The sequence below is a fragment of the Sciurus carolinensis genome, chromosome 17 (genome assembly GCF_902686445.1).
Source record: "Sciurus carolinensis chromosome 17, mSciCar1.2, whole genome shotgun sequence".
NCBI classification, from domain to species: Eukaryota; Metazoa; Chordata; class Mammalia; order Rodentia; family Sciuridae; genus Sciurus; species Sciurus carolinensis.
The window spans coordinates 47,619,255-47,631,309 of record NC_062229.1 but is presented as its reverse complement, the minus strand read 5'-3'; the positions used below and the strand labels follow the sequence as shown (position 1 = coordinate 47,631,309).

Genomic DNA, 12,055 nt, shown 5'->3' with positions numbered 1-12,055 from the left:
TCTTTTTTCTTAAATGGGATAATAACTGATCAACAAAGTTAATAGTATAATTCTAAGCAAACAAACCCGCCCCCACAAAAAAAACAGTAAGGGGCCATGGAAATCTTTCTCATTTTTTAGAAATAAGGATACTGAGCCCCAAGTAAATAAGAAACTTAGCTGAAGATTCTAAATTGAGACAGTAAGAAATCCACAAAACTATAAAATTAGTGAGGATGAGACCCATATTGGTATTTACCAGTACCTACTTTCCTGGGTCCAGCACACATTGTTCATGCTCCATAAATATTCATTGAATGAATAAATGAGCTGTAATTCTTTCTAGGGTGCCAAGTTTAGCAAAATGTTGATGTTATTTTTGTATCTACTGTCATTGTGGCTGAAATAGTCATACCATGGCAACCCAAATATGAAAGTGTGATGACCCTAAAGTTCTTCCACTTACTTAACAGAATGTGAATATTCATTGTATAAGACACTACATCATGAAAAATCCTCCTCAAATGTACAGATTTGAAAATTTACTGTATTCAAGACATCCTGGCTCTATTTACATCTTGTATCAGTGCCAAACTTTGATTTTTTTTGAGGAGCAATTTAGATCTCTAAAAAAAAAAATGACAAAAATAAGTCAAATGTAAATTCTTCTGTATCATCTTCTATATCATTGTATTTATCGCCCTTTCGTGTCTCTAGATACATTTTTTAGTCTTTTTTCTTCTGTCAAAATAGACTCAGTTTCCAAGTTTAAATTCAATATTCATTTGAAGTTAAGACCTAAATGTAATTCAGTGATTTTAAAAATTTGCCACTTTTTGCTTTTCCATAGATATTTATGAATATCTTATGTACATGGTTAATTCAATATGTGTTTTTACTGAAAAATTAAGTAGAATAACTTTATTGAATTTGATTCTTTGCCAAGGGATTTCCTTCCACAAATTCTGGGCACAATAAAACATGGGAATTTAGAAGTTAAAAAAATTGTGCATGGGGCAAATGGGGGCAATTTGTTCTAACAAAATCCCAGTGATATGTTTTGCTTGGTGGTGGTGTTATTGTTCAATTGGTGGTTCCTTGTGAAATGGAACAAAACGATTACTAAAATAGTAAACAGCCCAGGCATGATGATCTTTGTGTACAAGAATAGAGTCAGTAACTCCTAATTTGCAACCATGAAAAAATTTTACAGAGTGCCCTCTCCAAACTTAGTCATAATGCTTCAACTTTTAACCTGTTTGATAATTGAATGGATTTTCTTTCATATTTTTTTTGCATGACTGCTGAGTGAATTAATGGATATATCGACAACAAATTAGAAGTTGAAATGAGTGTTTTATTAGCACTTATGGGCATGCTCTCCTTCCCATTAATTTAAACTGATTAAATCAATTTAAGGATTCAAAAAATTCAAGTAAATTTTAAAAATATTATCTATTGTATGAACTCCAGCAAACAAGCAATTCCTAGATGTGCAAATTCCAGCCTATGACTGGTAGGCAGAGAGGTACTGCTGGGTGTGGGGTGGGGCACAAATCACTTGAATAAAGTAGTGTTAGATCTCACTCCCGTTGGTGACACAAGTGAAGAGCTCATAGTTTTTATTTGCCTTCTATTTTGATGAAGAAAGTGGAGTTTTACACTGTCACCAGAATATGAGAGTCATGCACTGTGTTTTGTATTTTATGTAGCGGATTCATTGTTCATGATGTTCAATAGTTATTTCTTCCTCCCAACACTGAGAAGACGGTTGCAGAGTTCTTCCTCCCACTTCACCCTCCTGTCTTGTAGAAATAAGCAGAAGTGACTAAGAGAACTTGAATATGTTTAAAAGTTGAAGATTGTGCTTCTATTATGTCCAAAGTGCTAGAATCAAAATAATTAATATATATTTTGATGGTCTTACCTCAGAAGCGCAAAGCCATTTTTCCACTTAGAAAAATCTGAGCCATTATTACTTCCCTTGAAAGGTTAGGGAGGCTGCGGGCTGTGACGAATGGAAGGAAGGAAGGAAGAAGGAAGGAAGGAAAGAAGGAAGGAAGGAAGGAAAGAGGGAGGGAGGGAGGAAGGATAGAGGTGTGTGTGTATGTGTATGTGTGTGTGTGTGTGTGTGTGTGAACTGATTTCTCTAAAGTCATTTGACAAATCCTGCGAGAGACCTCTATAACCTGAAATTCTGAACTCCCCATCCTTCATTATCCCTAGACCAGTGTTCAATACCAGCAACAGTTTTGCCCTCCAGAGTCCATTGTACAACATTAGAAGATATTTTGGGTTGTTACAATGAGGGTTCAGGGTGTGAGACGCTGCTAAACACCCCCTATTACACAGCAAAGAATTAATGAGCATCATTCTCACCCCTGCCTGAAGAGTCTTCTCCTCTCTTCAGTGTGATCTGAGAGATATGAGCCTGTACATCTAACGAAGTTACCAATCCTAAGGTTAAGTTTGCTTGTTTTTCTTTTTTTTCTTTTTTTTTTTTTTTTTTTTACTGTTTCTAGGTAAAGGAGACTTAATTGGAGCAAATCTATCAATTAAGGACCAAGTGATCAAAACCAATGCAGATGTGAAGGCTTTAACCTACTGTGATCTTCAGTGCATCATCCTCAAAGGACTCTTTGAAGTGCTAGACCTTTACCCAGAATACGCTCACAAATTTGTGGAAGACATTCAGCATGACCTCACATACAACCTTCGAGAAGGTCATGAGAGTGATGTAAGTCTCACTTTTAATTAGTGCTGAGCCCTAACAACAGAAGTCCTAGAGATTATTTGTAACGGCAAAGGCAGATGTTAAAAAGTCTTTGATATAAAAATTTACTCAGTCAGTCATTAAATAATTAAACAATTAGCTAGAAGCCAAACTGGAGTTAATTCTCAATACTCTAGGAAAATATTATTTATAGGTGACTTCTCTAAACCTAGTCTGTTTCTTGTCTATTTTCGTGTGCTTATAGCCATTTATCTAGATTTCTCCAGAATTTAAAGGTTTCCTGACAAAATAATATGGCTCAGAGTTTACAGTGTTTACGATTGTTCACTACACCAATTGTTTGACATAGATTTTGCTTAAAACTAATCTTTTTGTTAGAACAGTACCCAAAACAATCTATCTTTAAAATAATAAATATGCATAAAGGGATTCAAGCCTAAGATTTTTAGACTGAAAGCATAATGAACATTTTATGCAATTATATATTTGCTATGTTTCAGTTTATACTAACAGCTTTCATGTCAAAATATGTACTATGCTCCATCCTCTGATTAAGCTGATCGTGAACATGACTTCATTAGATGTGTCAGAGACAAAGGATTTAATAGGAATGATTGTTGAAAGGCAAGCCAGAGCATGCAGAGCATTGTGTAACAACCAGAGCCTTGTCCCAGATATTTGCAATACCCAAGTTTTTAAGGGGTTAAGAAGCTGTGATTTTTTACTAACCCATATTGCCTGGACATTTGCAATTACCATTAACATTATGGCACTAGGGAAGGTATAAAGAAACTCCAGGTTTATATTCTTTCATCTTCATTGGTGATATAACATTAGATAGATGAAAAATGAGATTTCATTCTGAAGTTTATGATTTCCAGTTTTGCATGTGCTTCTTTTCGCTGGTGATAGCAAATAACAGAGGAGGTATCATTGACCACCTATGATATGTTAGGTTCTCTACCTATAGACAGCATCTCATACATCGCTTAAAACAAATCTTCAAGGAAAGTTTCAATTTATTTCTATGATAGAAAAAAAAAAGACCCTGAGATTCAGAGTGACATATAATCACACAAACTGGGTGGCTGGGAGAGTTTGAGCATAGGTATTAGATTCATAACCTACACTCTTTCTGTTAAATATGGTGCCTCTTCTTGAGGTACTTTCATGTATTTCATTAAACAGAGGGAATTTCAACACTTACAGGTGTCTTGTCCTCTCCATGAAAGCATAAAATAACAACTATTTTTGAAGGTGAGTTGGTGGGGTGGAAACAATCAGTTAAGGAGGAAGAAATTCAAAAGGCCAATATTTCCTGCATCAAAAAGTGGAAAATATTGAATCTCAACCTCTATTTTCTTTTCATTTGACTGTTATATTTTAAGGATTCTTACCTTTTATTACTATTTGTATGGTGTATTTTAAAATATGTATACGTTATGGAAAAGCTAACCCAAGCTAATTAACATAGGCATTTCCTGACATACTTGTCTGTGGTGAGAACACTTAAAATATACTATTTTAGCAATTTCCAAGTATACAGTACATCATTATTAACTATACTTAATAGTCTTCCCAGTTCATCCATGTTGTCACAAATAACAGAATTTCCTTCTTTATAAAAGACAATTGATATTCCAGTGTGAACACGTTTGTTCTATTTTTCCATTCATCCACTGATGGACATTTAGGCTGATTCCGTATCTTGGTTATTGTGAATAATGCTACTACAAACATCAAAGGGCACATATCTTTTATAGATAATGATTTCATTTCCTTCAGATACACAACCAGTAATGGGATTGATGGATCCTATGATGGATCCATGTTGAAAATTTTTTTGAGGAACCACCATACTCTTTTCCATAGTGACTGTATTAATGTACATGCCCACCAACAATGTGCCAGGGTTCCCTTGTCTCCACACCCTTGTCAGTACTTATCTTCCCTCTTTTTGAAAATTCCATTTCATAGTGGTTTTATTTTGCATTTCCCTGTTGATTAGAGATGTTGAACTCCTTAAGTATGTCTCAGTAAATATCTACCAGGCCCTTTGCCCATTTTTAAATAAGGCTATTTGTTTTCTTGCAGTTGAGTTTTTTTAGTCCCTTATGTGTTTTTGAGTCCCTTATCAGATGCATGGATTGCAAATATTCTATAGGTTGTCTCTTCACTCTGATGACAGTTTTGCTAGGCAGAACTTTTTAATTTGATGTAATCTAATTTCTCTTTTCTTGATTTTGTTTCTTACACTTTTGGAGTCATATAAAAAAAATCATTGCCCAGGTCAAAGTCATGGAGTTTCCCTATTGTTTTCTTTTAGAGTTTTACAGTTTCAGGTCCTATATTTAAGTCTTTGTTACCCATTTTGAGTTGATTTTTTTTTATATTATGTGACATAAGGATCTAATTTCATTCTTCGCATGTAGATAAGGAAGTTTTATCATTGAAAGTATTTTGCCCTTTTTTCTATTTGCCAGAACATTCATCATAGTACTTTAAAATGCTTGTGAGTTTGACTCATTGTTTTTTTCTCCCTCCCCATCCTCCCCCACCTCCCCCTTTCCCCTTGCTCTCCCTCTCCTTATCATTTGACCCTTTTTTAAAAGCAAGTGTCATAATTTTGTTTAAATATAGATGTTGCTTTTGGAACATGGTTCATGTAATTTTGTTCTAAATAGGATGAGGTTTTCTCTGGGCAAGCAGGCCACTTTAATGTTGTCCACAGTTCATCTCAGGCTTTGTTAGGTTGGTCTCTTTTGCTTTCCTTTGTCCTGAAGTGTAACCCTTATTCCTAGAACAGTTTTTCTGGGCCTCCCCTAAAACTCTAGCAAGCTTACCAAAGCCCCTCCTGTTACAGGGCTTGGACTCCAGTCTCCTTCTACTTAGCACCACATGACTGTTCTGCAGCTCAGCCTCACAGCTGCTATTTCATCTAAGTCTCAAGGAGTACCACCCTTGAGTGCTCAAGTCAGAAGTTGACTGAAGCCTCAAGGGGAACAGATTCAGTTACCTCTTCTCTGGGACTGTACTCCTCAAATCCCATTTGGTTTGGTTCACCCAAACTTCATCCTCTGTCCATCCTTACTGGACAGCCAGTAAGACTGTCCCTGTCTGGTTTCCCCTATTCTACCTCCCAATGAAACAGCAAATGCCCTCAGAAAAATGCCTGGATAAATATGAAACATTGGTATTTCCCTTTCCTCAGGCATCAAAGTCATTCAAGTCTTACCTCAGTTGGTTGTTCTCAATGCTTTCAAAGAGTTATTTCATATATTTAGTCCGGCTTTATAATTACTTTTAAATGGAGGGTTAGTTTAAATGGAGAGTTAGTTCAATACAAACTACTCATTATGGCTGGAACCAAACGTATTGTGTCTTTTTAAAGAGGATTCCTTACAGACTGCATTTTTAAGGGCATGCGAGTACTAAAACTTACTTTCAAAAAATATTCTTTTGTATTTCTGATCTACTATTTCTCAAAATTTATATATTTACTCTCCAAGATCCTATACCTTCTGATGGCATGGTAAGTTTCAAATACTCTCCCGCTTAACTCAATACGCTTGGGGAAAAGTCTCATGCTCTCCTCAAGCATGCTCAACCTTTGAGGGGGAGTTATATTCTGAGGTTTACCTGAGGTTATGGATTCCTACTCTCTGCTCTACAACTCTGCTTTAATATCAGACCAAATGTGAAAGACAGCCACTTCCCTTCCATGTACGCAACAAAAATATCCAATCATGCTGGGTTTTCTGGTAGATGGAAGCATTGGTGGAAAGTTGAGCAATGTGTGGTAGAAGGAGCATTTACATATTGGAGATGCTAGCAATATAAACGTCACTTATCTACATATCCTTATTTTTAAAAATCATGTCACCAATCTGCCCTGTCTTCAGCCATTTATTATTGCTTCCACCTCTCTCCCCTTATATAATCTATTCTCCCCTTTTATCCGTATTACCTCTGATATGTGTGAACATAACTCTCCCTTTGGATAGCCTGTGCCTAATTTTGCCCTCTAGATATCACCTATTACTCCAAAAAGCGTATAGACTATCAGATGACACAGACTTCCCAGAATATCTAGATAAAGAGAAGACTAACAGTCAACCCATTCTGGAATAAAATAAAGGTCAAAAAGCAGCTTAAGAAACAGTCAAAATTTAGAAGGGATGTGTTTGTAGCAAAGAGATTATGACTCCTGGAACTGTGATAAATTGTATAACTTTAGATTGACAGCATATTCTGCCCTCGTAGGAAAACAAATTGAAATGTATAAAATATTTTATAAGTTTGTTGAAAAGGCTAGTTAGGACCATTTTGACTGCATGCTAATTATCCATTTTATGCAATCAGTGTGTTTTCTATATTTGCCCTTATTTATAACTCCTGGATGGTCCCAATAATGACATCAATTAATTTAGCTATTTCTGTCTATGCAGATTATGAGAAATTTGCTTCACTGCTTCTTATGGTGAACTCTGTAAAATTGATTTTACCATAAACTCATCTGTTGTTGTGAAATCTAGTTTTTTTACACAAAATATTTTAACTTTTGATAAACAAATTTAAGTGATTGGAGAGTATCCAAATATCTGTTCTTCAAAAAATGGGTACTGTTTTCACGTTGAAATTTGGAGATTGATATTATACGTAAATATCTTATGTGCTATAGTACGTACTGATTTCTTATTGATGGTGTTGGATTGTGAAACAATAAGTGTCAACAGTGTTGGAAAAAAAGATGAAAACTTATCTAGTTTTAACTTACTGAAAGGTTTCTAAATAACAAAATTTATTAAAATTTTAAATAAAGTTGAGCACTTCATCTTTCGTCCAAATTTTTACCATTGACTTATAATCCTATAAGCATAAAAAATAAAATCTTCTTCTTCTGTTTTCCCTCTTCTTTAAAAAAGGAAGGGATATTTTACTCATTGTCCTGAGATTTAGTAGCTTCCAGTGAAGGTCTCTTAACTCCTATATCCAATAAATACAAGAGGTTACAACAATGTTGAGAGTCCCTGAAGCAGAGACAAGGGAACCTTTGAAGACAACTCACTTTCAGCAGGTTCTCTTTACTTTTGATGTATTTAGTGGGTGGTCCCATAGCTGCTTTTACCTGAACATGTTTCAGTCCTCTCCACTCTCTCTATCTCAAGGACCATGTTTATGCAGTGTGGTTACAAAACTGAATACTTCAGAGTACTGCCAAGTACCATAAATACATATATAATGATAATGCATTATAAAAGTTTTAGAGTAGTCACATGCATAAAGTTAACACAAATATAAATAAACATAATTGAATAGCAAAGTTATGCATAAAGTTAATGAAAGAAAGAAGGGAAGAATGTCTATAATATCTAAATCCATAAGGATTGATCAACATATAAAAATTAGCATCACTGTTTAAAACTGTGCAAAAAGATATGAACAAGCAATTATAGGTGAGGAAGCCCAAAAGGTCACAAGTCCAAGAAAACATGCTCAAAACAGCAGAAATATGAAAATTTAAATTAAAATAACCATGAAATAATTTTTAAAATGTTTAGTAGCAGTCATTACGAAGGATGAAAATGGATAGGAGTCCTTCAGCCAATATTGGTATACATGCATAGTGCAGTGTACCCATTTTGCCACTCCTTAGTTCATTTAAGTATGTAAATAAGCCTATAACTTGTTAATTCCATTGTACATATGTATCCAAAATTTTTTCATACAAGTCCGTAAATGGAATTGTATATGGATAATCATTTTATCTGTATTTGTTGTGTACAAGAGTTGGAAGTTTCCTAGGAGTCCATCACTGGAAGAGTAGGTTCAGCAAAATATAGTGCATTCACACCATAGATTTCTATGCAGTGGTGAGTACAAATGGGGTGGATACACACATAGCAACATAGGTCAATATGCAAAATGTAGTAGTTACTGACAAGAAACAGAATGAAACAGGAAGAAATAACATTTATATAAATCAAAATGCATTCTGCTGTCATGTATAATTAATTGGAACAAATAAAAATAAAAATAAATAAAATATGTAAACAGAATACTTATGTATTCTGAAGCCTGTAAAAAGGTCAAAAAAATAAAATTAAATGAACCCAAATAAGTCAGGCTGCATTTTATTTTAGTATTTTCCCTTTTTTATTTTTTTTTACAGACTGCATTTTGATTCATTGTACACGAATGGGGTACACCATTTTCATTTCTATGGTTGTATACAATGTAGATTCACACCATTCATATAATCATATGTGTACATAGGGTAATAATGTCTGTCTCAGTCCACTATCTTTCCTTCCCCCACTCCTCCCACCCAATTTCCTGCTACACAACCCAAAGTTCCTTGATTCTTCTCTTGCCCCACCTCCCACCCACCCCCCTCATTATATATCATCATCCACTTATCAAAGAAAACTTTTGACCTTTGGTTTTTTGGGATTGGCTTATTTCACTTAGCATGATATTCTCCAATTCCATCCATTTATCTGCAAATGCCATGATATTATTATTCTTTATTGCTGAATAATACTTCATTGTGTATATATACCACAGTTTCTTTATCCATTCATCAGTTGAACAGCATCTAGCTTGGTTCCACAATCTAGCTATTGTGAATTGAGCAGTTATAAACATTGGTGTGGCTGCTTTACTGTAGTATGCTAATTTTAAGTCCTTTGGGTATAAACTGAGGAGAGGGATAACTGGGTCAAAAGGTGGGTCCATTCCAAGTTTTCTGAGGAATCTCCTTACTGCTTTCCAGAGTGGCTGCACCAATTTGCAACTCCACCACCAATGTATGAGTGTGCATTTTTCCCCACATCCTCCCCAACACCTATTGTTACTTGTATTCTTGATAACAGCCATTCTAATTGGGGTTAGATGAACTCTTAGGGTGGTTTTAATTTGCATTTCCTTAATTAGTAGAGATGAAGAGCACTTTTTCATATATTTGTCGATCACCTGTGTATCTTCTTCTGTGAAGTGTCTGCTGAGTTTCTTAGCCAACTTATTGATTGAGTTCTTTGTATTTTTGGTATAAAGTTTTTTAAGTTCTTTATAAATTTTGAAAATTGGTGCTCTGAATTGAGTGAGGAAAAGATTTTCTCCCACTCTGTAGATTCTCTTTCAACAATATTGTTTCCTTTGCTGAGGAAAATCTTAGTTTGAATTCATCCCATTTATTGTGCTCTACATTCTTGATCCATTTTGAGTTGAGTGTTGTACAGGGTGAGAGATAGGGGTTTAATTTCATTTTACCCCCTATGGATTTTCAGTTTTGCCAGAACCATTTGTTGAAGAGGCTATCTTTTCTCCATTGCATGTTTTTGGCACCTTTGTCTAGTACAAGGTGACTATATTTATGTGGGCTTGTCTCCATGTCTTCTATTCTGTACCATTTGTCTGCCTGTCTGTTTTGTTACCAATACCATGCCCTTTTTTTTACTATTGCTCCATAGTAGAATTTTAGATCTGGTATGGTGATACTTCTTGCATCTCTCTTCCTGTCCAGGATTGCTTTGGCTATTCAGGGTCTTTTGTTCTTCTAGATGAATTTCATGATTGCTTTCTCGATTTCTATGAGGAATGTTATTTGGGATTTTAATCAGAATTGTATTAAATCTTTATATAGATTTAAACCTTTGGAAATACAGCCATTTTGACAATATTAATTCTGCCTATCCAAGAACATGGGAGATCTTTCCATATTCTAAGGTTTTCTGTACTTTCTTTGTTTAGTGTTCTGTAGTTTTCATTGTAGAGGTCTTTCACTTCTTTTGTTAGATTGATTCCCAAGTACTTTATTTTATTAATTTTTTTTGAGGCTATTTTGAATGGAGTAGTTTTCTTAAATTCTCTTTCAGAGGATTCATCACTTATGAATAGAAATGCATTACATTTATGTGTGCTGATTTTATATCCTTCTATTTTGCTGAATTTATTTATTAGTTCTAGAAATTTTCTGGTGGAGTGTTTTGGATCCTCTAAATATAGAATCATATCATTGGCAAATAGTCATAACTTGAGTTCTTCTTTTCCTATTCATAATCCTTTAATTTCTTTGGTCTGTCTAATTGCTCTGGTTAGTGTTTCAAGCACAATGTTGAATAGAAGTGGAGAAAGAGGAAATCCCTGTCTTGTTCCAGTTTTTAGAGGGAATGCTTTCAGTTTTTCTCCATTAAGAATGATGTTGGCCATGGGCTTAGCATAGATAGCCTTTACAATGTTGAGGTATGTTCCTACTATTCCTGTTTTTTCTACTGTTTGGAGCATGAAGGGGTGTTGTATTTTGTCAGATGCTTTCTCTGCATCTATTGAAATAATCAGATAGAAGGTTCAAGATGGCAGACTAGAGGGCGACTGCATTTCATGTTGCTCCAGGACTCAAGATTCAAAAGAGGAGATAGTGACTTGGGACCAACTCAAAGCCGCCGGGTGAGTTTCTCCCATAGGGGAGGCGTCCTGGATGGGGCAGTAGCCCCGGAACGCAGAGAACTTTGTGAAGTGGAGTGACTCGGCGAGACGTCCCTCCCCCGCCGGAGCGGTAAACACGGACAGCGAAGCGGAGCGAAAAATGGCGGATTGAAGTTTCCAGGACCGCGGGCAGATTCTCTAACCTAAGGAGACTCGTCTGCGAAGGGTGAGGCTCCCAAGCCCAGGAGGGAGGTCCGGGCCCCTGGGAACGTTGCCTGCGAAGGCTGCCCTGCCCAGGCGGCAAGACACCCCTCCCCCGCTGGAGCAGTGAACTCAGAAAGCGGGGAACTTTGCAAAGGAGGTTGTGCGACACACCGCTTGGTTTTGAAGCGATCTGCCAGGGCTCCAGCGGCTGCCAGAGAAAGAGTGGGGGCGGCGAGTTGTTTGGATCCAGCAACCGCCTGAGCAACGGGGAGGGGACTGCCCAGAGGAGGTGGAGGTGCGCAGTGAGTGGCTTGGTCTCCAAGCGCCCACACAGAGCACCGGGTGGCTGCCTGGAGGAAGAGACGTGCGACGGGTCATTGGGGCTTGGAACATATGTACGAGGCTCCAAGTGACTGGTCAAAGGGCGGGTCGCATAGCCAGGCGATTAGGTGCATAGCAAGGTCCAGTCCAGGGACCTAGGCACCTTTTCTTGAATGAACTACACAGAGACAAGCTGAGGGGCGAAGTGAAGGTTCCAGGACTTCGGGCAGCTTCTCTAAGAAGGGACAACCTAAGGAGACTCGTCTACGAAGGGTGAGGCTCCCAGGCCCAGGAGAGCTACACAGAGACCAGCTGAGGGGTGGAGCGAAGGTTCCAGGACTTCGGGCAGCTTCTCTGAGGAGGGGCCACCTAAGGAGACTCGTCTGCGAA

The 12,055-nt window shown here is 36.8% G+C and overlaps 1 protein-coding gene across 2 annotated transcripts in view; it reads left to right on the top strand.

Annotated features, from left to right (window-relative positions):
• Window positions 1–12,055, top strand: part of Kcnh8 (potassium voltage-gated channel subfamily H member 8) — a 360,225-nt gene that overhangs the window by 282,937 nt on the left and 65,233 nt on the right. For both annotated transcript variants that reach the window (XM_047531744.1, XM_047531743.1), the window contains one exon: window positions 2,502–2,716. In XM_047531744.1, the coding sequence (XP_047387700.1) occupies window positions 2,502–2,716 (215 nt within the window). The remainder of the gene's footprint in view (window positions 1–2,501; window positions 2,717–12,055) is intronic.